At 36.3% G+C, this 16,832-nt stretch overlaps 1 protein-coding gene across 1 annotated transcript in view; it reads left to right on the forward strand.

The window, feature by feature from the left end:
• The window catches only part of SECISBP2L (SECIS binding protein 2 like), a 50,133-nt gene that overhangs the window by 20,228 nt on the left and 13,073 nt on the right, over window positions 1-16,832 (forward strand). Inside the window, 9 exon segments of the mRNA XM_033108079.1 lie at window positions 2,202-2,336; window positions 4,267-4,347; window positions 4,854-5,021; window positions 5,163-5,304; window positions 9,151-9,320; window positions 10,110-10,242; window positions 11,789-11,951; window positions 14,608-14,828; window positions 15,780-15,934. Coding sequence (XP_032963970.1) covers window positions 2,202-2,336; window positions 4,267-4,347; window positions 4,854-5,021; window positions 5,163-5,304; window positions 9,151-9,320; window positions 10,110-10,242; window positions 11,789-11,951; window positions 14,608-14,828; window positions 15,780-15,934 — 1,368 coding nt within the window.

Below are 16,832 nucleotides of genomic sequence, written 5' to 3' on the forward strand. Positions count from 1 at the left end.
TGTGGTTTCTCTGCTTTGTTCTGTATGCCCGCTTTCCAGCAACAAAACTCTTTTTCTTAGAACTGAAAAAAAACAAGGTTATATATTCCAGGAGATAATTGAAATACTTTTGTGTTTGGTCCTCATGAACTTTGTTGGGACCATTTGTTTGGTGATTTTAAATTAAAAAAAATTTTAATTGGAGCTTTATATCTCCAAGTGTAAGAATCAAGTTGCATTTGTTTTTTAAAAAAAATTGTGTTAGTGTTTGTGACAACATTAATATTTATATATTAACTGGTTTACAAGAGGGCTTAATTTTTTGTGTAATTATCATACTGGTTGAAGGGCAGGTTTGCATTTTTGAGATAATGAAGAGTTGTACTCAGGAATTATTCCTTTCTTTTTATTCATCCCTAACTTGGGGCTTAATTATTAGTAATAATTTCCATGTTAATTTATATGAATTAAGTTTTTTTTTAGTACCTACACATTATAAATTGCATTCATTTCACCACCCTGTAATAGCTTCTTTTCATGAGCCAATTTTAAAAATATTTTATTACAAACATTTCTAAACAGACATTACGTTGAAATAATTTTGCAGAGAACATTCATATAGCTACCAGCTGGATGCTAACATTTTACTAAAATTTGCTTCATCACGTGTCTTCTTCTGTCCATCTCTCTATCCATGTTCGTGAGCCTATTTTAAAATGAGGTAAATATTTAAAATCAAGAAATTCTTGGGTATCTGGGAAATCATCTAATTGCTTAACAGGTGCTTATAGGTTATAGGAAGTAGCCAAGTAATTGTAGTGCATATTCTAAGGAAGAATTAAATTTGCTGTGTGACTGTCCTCTTGGCCTGTAGTTCTGCCATGCATCCTATTTCCCAAAAGAGTACAAATTCTGTTTCTTAACAACAAGTCTTTTTCGAGCAGTTACTTAGCATGGGAATTGCTAGGTGGTTCCGGTCTTTGTGTGCGTATTTTTTTTTTTTTTAATCTATTGGGGTGACAATTGTTAGTAAAATTACATAGATTTCAGGTGTACAATTCTGTATCACATCATCTATAAATTACATTTATAGATGTAATACATTTATAGATGTTTATATTCACCACCCAGAGTCAGTTCTCCTTCCCTTTGTGTGCATATTTTTGATTTCATAGTCCAAAGCCTATATTACCAGCACCTTCCATCTAGGTCTGCTTCGAGTTCTGTTTATTGTTAGAATTTTAGGGTAACCGATAATGAACATCATACTTTTCATGTCTTCCAAGTGTCCTGGTTAAAAGAGGAATTTCATATTAGCGGCATTGGGTACTTAAGAGGGAGAACTCGAAATGTCTTAAGATTCTTAAAATGCTTAATTTGTTTTTTCTTGCCCCTAGAACAGTTGAATTTTTTATAAATTTCGTAGGATAATAATAATTTATACGACTAAATGAAAATTTTATTCTCTTAAATTTGTATTCTTGGAAACAAGATTTTTAATTTTTAGTCTTTATTAGGAATTCTTTTTTTTTTTAAATAAAACAGCAGATATTGAAAGACCTTTAATACAAAGGTAATGTGCAGTTTCTTCCAATAGTAACATCTTGGAAAACTATAGTACAACATCACAGCTCAGATACCGACATTGATACAGTCAAGATACAGATCTGTCACCACAAGGATCCCTCATGTTGCCCTTTTATAGCTCCGCTCCCTTCCTGTCCCTTCCCCACCAGCCTCTCCTCAGCGCCCTGGAATCCACTGATATGTTCTCCCTTGCTATAATTTTGTCATTTCTAGAATGTTGTGTAAATGAACTCATACAATCATTTTAGGATTGGCTTTCTTTCACTTGCATGGTTCTCTGGAGATTTCTCCAGATTGTTGGGTGTGTCATTAGTCATAGATGTATCACAGTGGGTTTACCTGTTTTCCCAGTGAAGGACATCTGTGTTGTTTCCAGTGTTTAGCTGTTACAAATAAATTCGTGGGGGGGGGCAAGGCAGGGGGAGTAACGTGCATTAATGACCTCATTTCCATAGTTTCCTTTTAATGACCTTATTTCTCAAAAGTTTTAACCTTTTATGATAAATTATGCACTTTTATGAAAATTCATTGAGCTCTATGCTTGTGTACTTTTCTGTATGTATGTTATATATTTCAATAAAACATTTACTTAAAAATAATAAGACATGTTTTTTTTACCTCTGGGGTTTACTTAGGTTGGATTCAGATACCGAGGACATAGTACTTCCTCAGAAAGAAGACAGAATTTGCAAAAGAGACAAGATAATAAGCATTTAAACCCCAGTCAGTCTCACAGAGGTGACCCAAATTCTGACTCTTTATATTTGGAGGTATTTTTTCAAACTCTTTTTGTAAACTGTTATAGCAAATGTTCCCATTAAGTTACTAATTTTCTTACATTATTGTAAGTACTTTTTATGTTTTAACATGTGACTATAATTAGATTATAAATTACTTGGAAGATTGACTCATTTTTGTCTTGGTTATCTATAGTTAGTCTAACATTAACTTCATTAATTTCACTTTTATAAATTTTGTCATGAGTATCATTTTGAGGTAACTTGTATCAAGTAGTTACATATATTTCACCTAGTATGTATATTTGATATATACGTAGTTTATGTATATTTCACCTAGTATAAAACTTTCTCTGTAATTTTTCTTTCTATTGTTCAGTCTATTTGTTAAGTTTTTCAAATTTGAGTAGTTCAGTCTTGTTAATTTGAGTTGCTAGTCAGGAGAGTCTTGGAGAAGGAAGAAAAAAGGTTATTTTATTTTCTCTAACAGGCAGGCAAGTTTATATTCTAATTGCAATGTTTCTATTGTTTATTCATCTAACTGCCTCTTGTTTGGGATCTATTTATATGTGTAAAGTAAGGTGCTCTGAACGATACATTAAGGTGAATAAACATACTCTCCTTAGGGAAGTTGCTGTGTAGAGAACTAATATAGACGTGGACGCTCCTAAATACTTGATTGAGTGTTTGGAGTTGAAAGGAGGAACAAATCCCTTTGGATTTTGGGCAGCATAGGGATAACATTTAGAATAGATTTTGAAGAATGAGTAGGATTTGGTTGTGTCAAGATGGTAAACAGCATCCCACATACCTCACTTGAGTAACTCACTTTTATTGGGTTATAGTTTCATAAAATACTGTGTTTCCCCCAAAATAAGACCTAGCTTCACAATCAGCTCTAATGTGTCTTTTGGAGCAAAAATTAATATAAGACCCGGTCTTATTTTACTATACTATAAGACCGGGTCTTACATAATATAGTATGGTATGGTATGGTATGGTATCGGGTCTTATATTAATTTTTGCTCCAAAAGACATTAGAGCCAATTGTCCTGCTAGGTCTTATTTTCGGGGAAACACGGTAGGTTAGTAGATGGAGATTAAAACTGGAAAACACATTTGAGCCCAGAAGCTAGAGATGAATAATTATATTAGATACACTTAGTAATTGACCTAAAACACTTGACAGTGCATCTCAATTATTCTGTCAGGAACAATACATGTGGCAGATTTATTATTTGCACTTAAGCATATGATTGGTTCCATACTAACATTTAGTTAAAGATATTAGATATAATTTTCAATGTAAAGGAAGATTTTGGTTAAGAAATTACTTTGAATAGGAAAATTTTTATTTATTTATTTATTTACTTATTTTTTATATTGGGGAACTGTGTTTCTCCAGGGCCCATCAGCTCCAAGTCGTTGTCCTTCAATCTTGTTGTGGAGGGCACAGCTCACTGGCCCATGTGGGAATCGAACCAGCAACCGTGTTGTTCAGAGCTCGCTCTCTAACCAACTGAGCCATCCGGCTGCCCCTTTAATTTTTATTTTTTAACTTTTAACCTATTGACAGGTGTGTGTAGTAATGCAGGATGGACTATATTAATGAAATTGATATTATTCCATCTGTTTAAAATCTTTTCCAGATTATCTGAAATGTGATAAAATCCTTTTTTAATTTCTTTTCTATTAGGGTAGAATTTATTAATAAAAATTGAACAGGGATGCAGAAATCAAAAGGGTGGGTATGTGTGGCTATGCCCCCATCCTTGAACAATTAAATTAGCAACGTTTTAGCACGTGAGAATGAGATTTCCTTTTGAAGTCTGACTTTAAGTAACAACATTGGAACTAAAAAAATTAATGTCCCTGTATTTCATTACTCTTAAGCATTATAAAAAGTTTTTAAGAGTTTATTTCTTTGAACTACGTTTTTACTTAAAATGTGAAACTGTTTCAGGATGAAGATGGGTTTCGAGAACTAAATGAGAATGGAAATGCTAAAGAAGAGAATATTCAACAGAAACTTTCTTCAAAAGTAGTAAGTGACTCTTTAAAAAGATAAGCAAAATATTTAAACATCTTTTGAACTATGGCTGTTGAAAAGCAATATGATAGGTATGTATAAAGACATGGGGCAGAATGGTATAGAAGAAATGGTGCATTTAGTAGTTTGTTTTCTTTTCAACATAGCCAGAACAGCGATACTCTCCTATGAAATCCATAGTTTCATGAAAGACAAGAAAATACCATTAATTAAATGACATCATACAATATACAGTCCATACTGACACTTCCCCAGTTGTTGCAAAACTTTACTTTGGAGTTATTTTGTTTTCAGTCTGAGGTGCAGACAAACATCACCTTTTGCATTAAGCTGTTTTGTCTATTATTTCCCCCACTGTCTCACCCTGTTCTTTATGACACTGAATTCTTTGAAGAGTCTAGTCCAGTTATACTGTATAACATCCCACTTTCTGGATTATCTTTCCTTATGATTAGATTTTCATGGAATCACTGACAGATGTTTTTCTCTGGTTATCATAGTTGGATGATTTACCTGAAAACTCCCCAATCAATATAGTGCAGACTCCAATTCCTATTACAACCTCAGTTCCTAAACGTGCAAAAAGTCAGAAGAAGAAAGCTTTAGCGGCGGCCCTTGCCACAGCTCAAGAATATTCAGAAATAAGTATGGAGCAAAAAAAATTACAGGTATGTACCTTTTTGTGAACAAATGTAATAATTTATTTGGTAGATTCGGGGGGATGGATAGGAGTGACAAATATAATCATCTTAAATTGCCACACTTACAGACTAAAACAAAAAATAAATGTTTTCTTATTTACCTTGTAGGAAGCTTTATCAAAGGCAGCTGGAAAAAAGAATAAAACACCTGTGCAGCTAGATTTGGGGGACATGTTAGCAGCTCTGGAAAAACAACAACAAGCCATGAAAGCGCGGCAAATAACTAATACCAGACCTCTGTCATATACAGGTGATATCATTAGTCTGAGCAATTTGCTATTTGGCTTTGGTAATATATTTTGGATATTGTTAGTCCAAATTATATAAATGTAAAAAACTCCAGAGTGTATTCACCAGCTCCTTTCCTGCTACCCTAGTAGCCCCATACTGTACTACACTGTATGTAGTAGCCTTCTAACTATTCTCTACCTTTCTTTCCCCCTAACCCCAGTCTGTTTTACAAGGAGTGATCTTTTGAAATATAAGCTGGATTATATCACTCCACTGCTCAGAACTCTGCAGTAACTTTTCGTCTCACTTGGAGTAAAGCCAGAGTCCTGCTAGGGCCATATCTTAGCTGATCCTGTTACCTTTTTGCCCTCATCACCATTCTCTCCTGGCACACACTCTTCGGCCATCTTAGCCCCCTCCCTGCCCCCACACGCACCCAGCATGCTCCTAGCTGTGTCTCTGTGCTTGCTATTTCATTTTCCTGGAACTCTCTTTCCTCAGATACCAGTATAGTTTGTTTCCTCAGGTCCTCAGGTCTGTGTTCCATTGTCAGTTGATGCACATTTTGAACCAATCAAGTTTTTTTCTTCAAAGGTTGAAATAAGAATCACAAGTAATTTGGCTCTATATTAAATTACCCAGTTTAAAACCAAATGGGAAACATGGGAATTTTGATCAAATTGTGTGTGTGTGTGTGTGTGTGTGTGTGTGTGTGTGTGTGTGTGTGTGTGTTTGAGAGAGAGACGGAGGGAAGGGGAAAGAGAGAGGGAGAGTGATCTGGTTTTCTACTGAAACACTAAATTATAGTTTAGCAAACCTTGTCAAATTTAGAGCTCAGCAGCTCTGATGTGGTCCCTCATTTCTTTGATAGTCTTTGTTTTAGACGATGAGGAATAAAATAAAAGGGAAGGTAAAGGAACCAACCAAAACACACTGATGTTGAGAGGCAAAATTGAATTTTCTGTTTCTTTGTAAAGGGTCTATTTTTAGACGAAAAGATAACTGTATGACTTTAATACTATGTGCAAAATGTTTAAAATCTATGGTCAGTAATCCATCCAGTTTGAAACTTAGCTTTGAGTAACTATTAGTAAACATAATGCTGAATGCATACTAAGCTTTCGAGTTGCATGTTGTTGAGCTGGGGAGAGCCCTCACTAAGTAAAGGCCTGCAGGGAATGGGTCTGAGCAGTGCTCTGGAGGTGGTATGGCCCAATGGCTACAAGCAGGGACTCGAGCTTGAATCCTGTTCTTTCATCTGTTTCCTTGGCAAGTCATTAAACCTTCCTGTGCTTCAATTTCCTCATGTTAAAATGGAAGTAATGATAGTATCTGCTTCAGGATTCTTTTGAATAAATGAGATGATACATGTAAAGTGCTTAGAAGAGTATCGGTGAGTTATAATTGTGCAATAAATGTTAATTATTATGGAGAAGAGATTATTAATCTGTGATACTTCAAATGACTTATTGTTACAAGTTTGATTCATTTAGCAAATGTTAATAGATACAATTATAAATATCTACAGGCAAAGCATGATGTTAGGAACTGTGGAATTACAGATAATGATTAAGATGTACCTGTGGAAAGAAGTTTATATTCTAGTCACGGAAAAAGTCGTACACAAATAACTAATAAAAAGCAGTGCCTTAGGAAAGATACCAGCAAAGTTTTATGAACTTGTAGAAGAGAGAGTGATTTATGTCAACAGGGAGGTATGGGGAAAATATTACAAATGACTTCATATATGATAGCATTTGGACTGGGCTTTGAAGGGGGAGTAGGATTCTAGGCTGATAGAAATGAGATTAACTTGTAACCTATCATCCGTGTTTAAATTGGAAAATGTTGATTACAAAGAAAGCAACTTCCTTAGCAAGTCCAACAAGGATGAGACGATAGAAATGTGAAAGGATTGTAAGGAATTGATAGGGTTGTTTTTTTTGTTTACTGATGAAATGTGGAAACAGACCAAAGATGACTGAACTCGCTGGCTTGCAGGATTGTGGTGGTAAGGGCGATGATGAAACCTAACAAAATGAGAGGGTCATGGGAGAATTTTGCTGGGAAGAACAGACTCTGGCCTGTTGTATGTGAAATGCTAGTTAGGGTGATCCTGGTGGCTCCTATTTAACCTATAGTTGCGTGTATGCAGTTTAGGTTAGAAGTCAGTGAGTTTCAAATAGAAAGGATTGTTGTAGCAGTAGAAATATGTAAGATTGTCAGGGAAAGAGAAGTTAGGAAAAAGAGGTTCAAGGATAAAGCCTTGTGGAATGCTCAGATTCAGAAAAGCAGAAAAATAGGTTTGAGAAAGAGTAAGAAAAATAGGAGAATGTAATGTCACAGAAGGCGAGGGTAGAGTGTTGGGGAAGAGAATATGGTCTTTGGTATCAAATACTGGGGAAAAAACAAACGAGAACGAGAATAGAATGAAGACTCCAAGAATTAAATTTGGCAATGGCAAGGTTTTACGTGATCTTGACAGTAGCAGTTTCAAGAGAGTGGGTAGGGCAGAGGCCAGATTGTAATGATTTGGGAATTGGTGATGAAAAACATATTGTTAAGAATTTTAACAGGGAAGGGAAGGGGAGTGATGGTACCTTAGCTTGGGGGGAAGCCAGTCAAGGGAAAGGTTTTATTGATTTGCCTCTTTTGGGTTTTTTCATTCATTCATTCATTTGTTTATTTCCCCCTTCTTCGGCCTCCCCTCTCCCCCACTCCAGTTCAAGCCGTTGTTTCTCAGTCTAGTTGTGTAGAACACAGCTCCCTGGCTTGTGCTGGTATTATGAGCCATGAGCTCTCCCACCCCAAGCAGTCGGTCCCCAGTCATCGGTCGGCCGCTCACGGCAGCTCTCACTGGCTGCCTGCCACTCACTCTGGCCACTGGCCGCTCCTGGCAGCATATGGTAGCCCATGGCAGCTCACGGCAGCTCATGGCAGTCCAACTCCAGGGAGAACCATGGGAATAGAACCTGCGACATGGGCGTTAGGAGCACGGTGCTCCAACTGCATGGACCACCGGGCTGGCCCCGTCTTTCTTTTAGATAGAAGAGATTTTAGCTTCTCCTGGGGAGTTAGGGGAAAAAGAGGGTGTTAAGGAGGAACTTGAAAGATGCGGGATGAAAGGAATGATCCTTAAGGAATTAATCCAGAAACAGGATTAAGAGCAGAGGTGGTTGGTGAGCCTTGGACAGGAGTAAGGATGCCTGCCGCCCCCTCTCAGGTGGCTTGTAAATCTATATTGGATAGCATCTTCTTAGCATCTTCTGAGGGAAGTAGCAGGAAAAGCTCTTCTCCTAGAGGGAAACTGAGATGAGCGGTTTGGGATTGCTAAAGGATTTGGGGGGTAGCCACTGGAGAATTAGGGGATTAGGCATAAAAGAATTGCTTTAATAGTACTGAGAATGTGGCTGAGGGGGGGTGGAAATCATCATTCTTTACTGACAGACTGAAATGTGGAGAGGAGTGATAGACTAGACTACAGATAAGGGTGATTATTATATAAGACAGGAGTTAGAAGCAATAAGGAGAGGTGCAGAGTTTTGAAATTTCAGAGGTAGAGTGGTTCTGATTGGAGACCAGTTCCAAGGAATTGCTGCAGTAGAATAGTACTAATTTATATATCCCTACTTCGGATTGCTAAATTAGTTAATTGCATTGGCTTTGTCTTTTTTTTTAGGAGGCTAAAAAAATGGGTAAAAGCTGTGTCTGAGCGGGTATTGCATGGCTATGTACTGCTCCAACAATTTGATGTCTATTTTTTCACAAGAGGATGTTCTTGTTTTCATAGATTTATCATTAGAAAATTTGAAAGTATGAGGAGTTGGCCGTAATAGTAAAAACTAATGTTCTTGTTTGTTTGTAGTGGTCACTGCAGCTTCTTTTCACACTAAAGACTCTACTAACAGAAAACCTTTAACCAAAAGTCAGCCCTGTTTGACATCCTTTAATTCTTTGGACATCACTTCCTCTAAAGCAAAAAAAGGAAAAGAGAAGGAAATTGCAAAATTAAAACGGCCCACAGCACTTAAAAAGGTAAACCAGAATCTGGGATGTCTGTTTTACAAGATAAATAAGGCTTTAAATCTGTTTTGCAAATGTAGTTGTGGCGTTTTAGCCAACAGATTATTGTGAAGTGTTCAGAGGTGTCATCATAAAGATGATGGGGACATCGTCAGCATCATGACGATCTTCTTTGTGTTGAACAAGGCCCTGGAGAATGAATTCTTTCTATAAGATTTTTTTAAAAAGTTAAACATTTAGCATCCAAAAATATCAGACCTTGGACTCAGAAGCCCTGGATTTGACTACTAACTTCGGCTCTTATGTAGTTTTAGGCAAACCTTTCTTACCCTCATCTTCCTCATCTATCAGTTGGGGGTAATATCTGCTCTGTTTAACTAGTATTGTCATTATAAGGAGGAGCAGAATTGAGGTAATCCATGTCCAAATAGTAGAAAACTGCAAAATGTAAATCTAATGTAACTATATGACCTGCTTTCCAAACTTTATTTTATCCATTTGGCGAAACTAGTTTGTCAGCCAGGATTTAAAGGATGAAGCAGATGTGATTTTATAGCTGTAGTATATAGCATAATTGCCTCCCTTTATTTTGGATACAATGCTACCTTCTACTGCAGTACTTAAAATTATATTTGCCTTTTTTGCCAGTCAGGTTCTATGTAGCCAACTAAACACGTAGCCAACCAAAATCTTCATGTCCATTTTTAAATGAACTACTGTACCTGTGTAATAGTGACCATTTTAATCATTAGTGCATACTTAAAGAGTGATCAGTAATTAAAGACTGGTAATGACTTTTAGGTTATTTTGAAAGAAAGAGAGGAAAAGAAGGGCCGTTTAACTGTGGACCACAATCTTTTGGGATCTGAGGAACCAATAGAAATGCACTTAGATTTTATTGATGATTTGCCACAGGAGATTGTTTCCCAGGAAGGTAAGATCACCTCTTTCCCCTTTCTTCTCATGGAATGCTTTAGAGTATTTTAACTGATAGGGAAGCCATCATTCATTATTCTCCTAATTGGATCTAAATTTGTTTAGTTTTGAGAGTGCTGCTTTTATTTCTTTTGAAGATGCTTCTATAGGGAGATATTTAAAAGGAAGCGGCAATGTTATGTGGTAGGTCGATGGCATTTTTGAGACTTAAATCCTGAATTTGTTGTAAACCCTCATAATTGATCTCACCAATGCATTCTCTTAATTGTTGTAGTTCTTTTCATTTGTCTTCTTTTGTATCTAGAACACTATTGTCTCTCTTCGCAGGACTAATTTTCTTTCAAGAGTGTTTTTCTTGATTTCCTTTCTTGTTTTTATGGAATTAATACGTATGACACAATGAGTAGAGAACCATACAGCTTGTTGTAGTGCAGAGTCCAGTTGGTCAATAAGATTCAGTCCCATTCAGTAGTCATCATATCAAGATTCTAATTGTGACCACAGCAAAACTATAGAGTCCTTGTAACATAATACTACTGTGGAAGAAAGATTTTAAGAGAGATCAGGCTAGGTCCCTTTTTCTGCTGCTGTAGAGTATTTGTTCCTCAACTTTCTTTAAAACATTTCCATCTGATTTATATGTAGATTAAGTAGTAGTGTTCCATTGTGTTTAGAAAACTGAGTTTACTTCTAAGGATTGTTCAGCTAGGACATACTTGGTTCCCCTTTACTCTCAATTACATACCATTCTCTTTGTATTTGGGAGTATTTATCCATCTATTCATTAAGAAGTTGTTTACTGAACACTTATCGGGTGGGGATGAGGTCAGGAAATGTAATAAAGATATATAGTTGACTGGTCCTGCTATAAAAAGCTTATAATCTTGTAGTGAGATAAGCTGTGTGTGTAACTTCACTAATTAATGGACTGGATATACAAATACTAACTCATTTCCTTAGGTTAGCTGTTTCAGAGGGAAGCAGTAACTTAAGGACTCAGTTGAGAGATGGGATCTAATGTGGCTGCCTGAGCACAGAAGTGAAGACTAAATGAGAAAGAAATGGGTGGTGACTGGAGAGTCAGGAGTGGTGTAGAGAGAAGCAGTGAGGTAGAATTCATTATTGCCAGCAGCAATGGGAATTTTTAGGCAGTTAAGTGATTTCTAAGAAATAGGTGGAAAAATAGAGATGAAGGAAGTGGGTAATATGAATCTTGTGGTATAGAAGTTAATACCCTTGTTTTTCAATTTAAATCTTCTAGGAATACATGCTTTAGATAATTTGGCCTTCGCTCATCTCTTCTGTGGAGACTTGTAGGCTGTGCTTGATTTTTAAGAGTATATTTTAAGAGATAATAGGAAGACTTCATTTTGTAGTATATGAGAAATGTTTGTTTGTAATATGAACAATGTCCAACTTGTTAGCTTCTGGAGAATTCCAAAGTGATACAAAAGACTCCTGCCATTCTAAATTGTGTTGATTAATGTAGAGCTTTTCAGCATTTGAAATTTCTAAATTTTTCCCCTCACCTCGCATCTCCACAGATACTGGACTGAGCATGCCCAGTGATACTTCACTCTCTCCCGCAAGTCAGAACTCTCCGTACTGTATGACACCTGTGTCACAAGGCTCTCCAGCAAGTTCTGGAATAGGCAGTCCAATGGCATCTTCAACAATAACCAAAATCCACAGCAAAAGATTTAGAGAGTAAGTTTTAGTCTCATTATTGAGGTTGACTAGTTTAAGTACCTTGATTGTAGTTCTGAATATAGTATTGTCATTATTACTTGGTGGGTTGAGCAGACAAAAACACTGAAGATCTTTCAGTTGTTCTTTGAGTTTTGTTTAACAGTTGGTTCTATTATATTTAAAGTATTTGCTTTCTGTCAGCTATCAGTGTTCATGTGAAAGTGATTTGACAGTAAATACATTCTTTTTATATGAGATATTGTTCATGACTTGTAAATTTGGCTTCTTACATCTTGTATATAAAATGCTGTATTATGAAGTTTTCCCTCTCCAAATGCTTTTGCTTTTTTGTTTATATTATTGGCCCTTCAAAAAACTTCTCTAACCAATTAATACCAAGTTTCTAAGACCCTGTTACATGAAGTGAAGTTATTACATAAAGCTCTTCTTTTTTGAGCAGATATTTCTATGTTTTTAATTGCCCGTCTGTGAATAACTTTGAACTAACAGTTTTTGCTGTGAAGGATTTTAAGATTTTAACATTTGTGTAGATGAATTAATTTTACCTTGAATAATGACATATGAACGAATTCCGGGGTGAAAGTAAAATCTGTGTGAATCCAAACGACATTGGTTTGTTCTGTTCCTTTTCTTTATGCTATTGCTTTTGAGTAAATAATTTGTGCCTGGATTTGGGAAGTTAATTAAATGTCAAATAACAGATGTGGAGCAAAGGAAACACTTGGAGAATAAAATGTTACAGATGTATGAAATAAACAGTTTAAAGAAAAGCTGTGAAGAAATTTACCTTTTTTTTAACTTCTTAAATTTATTTAAGTGTGTTTTTCCAGGACCTATCAGCTCTAAGTCAAGTAGTTGTTTGAATCTAGTTGTGGAGGGCGCAGCTCACAGTGGCCCATGTGGGGATCGAACCAGCAACCTTGTTGTTAAGAGCACCGCGCTCTAACCAACTGAGCAATACGGCCGCTGGAAAATTACATTTTTGATGTTCTCTGATTGCATTCTTTAATTTTACATACTTTAAATATGATGGTTATTCTTTCCTCAATCTGTCCAGTTACATCTTCTGTTCTGAAGTAGTGTCATACTTATACTTATGTAAACATTTTTTTTAAATCAACGTAAAAATTCCTAAACAGAACTTTTTGTTTTGTTTTTTCACCAAAAAAAAGAGCAGGTCTAGATTTTTCCACTATATAATGTAATTTAGAAGTGGAAATTTGCTTGCCTCGTTATTCCTAGATTAGAAACTATACCAATTCTCCTTGTTAAGTACTTGCTGTTTATGGTAGAGATTAGGAATGTGAACTAGAAAAGTAGAGTATGTAAGAGTACCTAAACTTGAGTGACTTCCTTATCTCTGAAATAGCTATAGTGGCCTTACACTTACTTCCTTTCTGTTTTTGTATTATAGCCATACATATCACAAAGAGCCTCATTCAGTTGCTTTGCCTGATATTAGGTTGGTGCAAAAGTAATTACGGTTTAAAAGGTTAAAAATAATTGCCGGGCTGGCCCAGTGGCTCAGGCAGTTAGAGCTCCATCCTCCTAACTCCAAAGGCTGCCGGTTCGATTCCCACATGGGCCAGTGGGCTCTCAACCACAAGGTTGCTGGTTCAATTCCTCGAGTCCCGCAAGGGATGGTGGGCTGCACCCCCTGCAACTAAAATTGAAAACGGCACCCTGAGCTGAGCTGCCACTGAGCTCCCGGATGGCTCAGTTGGTTGGAACACGTCCTCTCAACCACAAGGTTGCTGGTTCAACTCCCTCCTGCAAGGGATGGTGGGCTGCACCCCCTGCAAGTAGCAACGGCAACTGGACCTGGAGCTGAGCTGCGCCCTCCACACCTAAGACTGAAAGGACAACAACTTGAAGCTGAACGGCACCCTCCACAACTAACATTGAAAGGACAACAACTTGACTTGGGAAAGAAAAAAGTCCTGGAAGTACACACTGTTCCCTAATAAAAATCCTGTTCCCCTTCCCCAATAAAATCTGAAAATAATAATAATAATAATAATAATAATAATAATAATAATTGCAAAAACCACAGTTACTTTTGTACCAATCTAATATGTTTTGGCTTCAATTTAATTACTGAATTCGTTCTCCATAGACATAGATTTTTGGAATTAGAGGGACCATTAAGACCATCTCACTTAACTTCTTACCTTTATGGCTGAGGAAGCTAATGCCCAGAGATGGTGACTTATCCAAGCATGGAGGATGATGAATTGTTGGTATTAGGGCATTCAGTTAGCATCTGCAAAGTTACATTCCTTTCCTACTGGAAGTATCTTTAATATTAATTGAAATGAAGTAACTCTGTATCTCCTTACCAAAAGCTTTATCTCTAATAGCATTTTTTATCTAATAGCAGGTTAACATTTCATTTATATCCTTAGGCATTTCATAATTGGGAGTTTGGATAGTACTTCCCTGAGGCTGACCTATTCTTTACATAAAAGCCAGCCTGTTGTAATTCAGAAAAACTCTTCTGTTTTTCTAATTGACTGAAGGAATAAGAGATTCAAAGTCTTGATTTTTTTTTTTTTAAATGAAAACCTCTTACTGGATCTATTTTTTTCCTAAATTTATAATTCTAGAAAAATAAATTAGAATGGACTTAACTTATTTTTGGTTTCCTTTGTAGGTATTGTAATCAGGTTCTTTGTAAAGAGATTGATGAATGTGTGACTCTTCTTCTTCAAGAGCTTGTCAGTTTCCAGGAACGCATCTACCAAAAGGATCCTGTAAGAGCCAAAGCAAGGAGACGCCTGGTTATGGGCCTAAGGGAAGTTACGAAACATATGAAGTTAAACAAGATCAAGTGTGTGATAATTTCTCCAAATTGTGAAAAAATCCAGTCAAAAGGTATGAACATTTTACTTTTGAAGTGTTTTGATATTTATTTAGTATAATTGTAGGATGTACAGTGAATTTTAAAGTGGCAGTCTGAGAGTATCGGTATAAAACAATATTGAGAGCATGAGGAAAGAAAATGAAATCTTTCAGTACCTCAAATTAAGTAATGAAATTGAGATTGGATTGTAAAGAAAATCCTCATCTGTGAACACTAGTGACAGATTTAGGTTGGACTGATCAAGTGTGCCTTCTGTTGTAATCAGAGTGGGGACTAATGAGTGCTTTCTTTACCTTTGCAAATATATTCAGTTTTTACATTTTTATATTACCTTTCTTTGATGGCCCTCTTCTCTTAAAAAGAATTAGGAAAAAAATAAAGGTCTCTTTTTCCTGCTTATGGTGGAGATTTGTCCCTTAGAGAAGAGCAGAGGATCTCGGGTGAGCTGGCACGCAAGTACTTTGTACTGTGTCTTGCACACTTCCTTGTCCTTCCATGAAGGAGGCACTTCAGGTGATTGGAGTGGACAGTTGCATCAAGTAGCAGTAGCAGGCATAGTCTCCATAGGAGAGAAATACCAAAAAAACCAGTAATGTATAATCTTACTACATGTGATAGGTTGCTACTTGAGCTGAGAGATTGGATCAAGCAATCAGCCACTATTAACAATTTTAATGAATTTCTTTGTAACAGATATTTATTATTTTGAAATTTCTCTCCTGTTATGCTAATCTCTATGGAGAGACAAAAATACTAGCATTGAAGGAATTTGGAATTTAATTGGGGAAAAAGAAAATATGTACATATATCTACATGTAATACAAATTCAAATAGGAAAACATGTGGCCTAAGAAAATGTGTGGCATTCACAGAATCCTTTGCTCTTGTTTTATGCTTTAGCTAAAGTAGCTCCATTTTGGAAATAACTAAATTAAAATCTCTACGTGGATTTACTTTCTCAGGTGGCCTGGATGAGGCTCTCTATAATGTTATCGCCATGGCACGGGAACAAGAAATTCCATTTGTGTTTGCCCTTGGAAGAAAAGCTCTAGGACGCTGTGTGAACAAGCTAGTTCCTGTTAGTGTAGTGGGAATCTTCAACTACTCTGGTGCTGAGGTAAGGCTTTAGAAGACATATACTCCCTGACTTCCCCCCGCCCCACCCCCAAATACTACATTTTCTGTTGACACATGCCAGTGTTGTGTTTAAGCATTTGAAGAAGTGAGATGCTGACTCCAAGAATGAGTGGAAAATTCTTGGGTATTGTGTTTCCTTTTTTAGTGTTTAAGGTTTACATGAGTTGGTTAACTTATGTTAACTTTATATAAGTTAATTGTACAGCATTTCGAAAAAATTTTAGCTCCCATTTCTGTCACAGTGTTTTTTTTTCTTCTGGGTTCAACTGTGTAGTACTTGATAATTTATTTAATTGCTGGGTAAAGGTTATCTGATGTTATATAATGTAAAATAATTTTCTTCAGTCTCTATGTTGGTTATATTTTGTGCTACTAAGAGTCAAGAGAAAAGAATCCTTTAATTGGAGAGGCTTTTTCTTTAGAAAATAAAATTCCTAAACCAGTTGTCAGAATAATTCTGCACGCATGATACCTCCGTCTTCCTCTTGCAATCAGCTAATACAATATCCTTTCCTGTCTAGTCATTGTGTTTGCATACCCCCATTCCCCTATCCATTCAGTTTCTCCCCCATCACCCATGAAGTTATCCATATACTCACCTACTCTTTATGAGTATATAATTAATATTTTGCTCCCACAGTAGCCCATGTTTTTCTCAATTACACATATGCCTTGCTGTAGTTGATGTATTTCTTCCCCCTTAACTGTGAATTCCTTCAGGGCAGGCCCCTTGTCTTTGTTTCCCTGGCACCTTTCACATTACTTGAGCATCAGTAGGCAATAAATGTTTGTTTAATAAATTCTGTGGTAAATGTATATCTGCCTGCTGTGTTAAACGACATGTGAGAATTTGGGTGATAAATACCTCTGTGAGAAAG

This window comes from Rhinolophus ferrumequinum, chromosome 6, assembly GCF_004115265.2.
Source record: "Rhinolophus ferrumequinum isolate MPI-CBG mRhiFer1 chromosome 6, mRhiFer1_v1.p, whole genome shotgun sequence".
NCBI lineage: Eukaryota > Metazoa > Chordata > Mammalia > Chiroptera > Rhinolophidae > Rhinolophus > Rhinolophus ferrumequinum.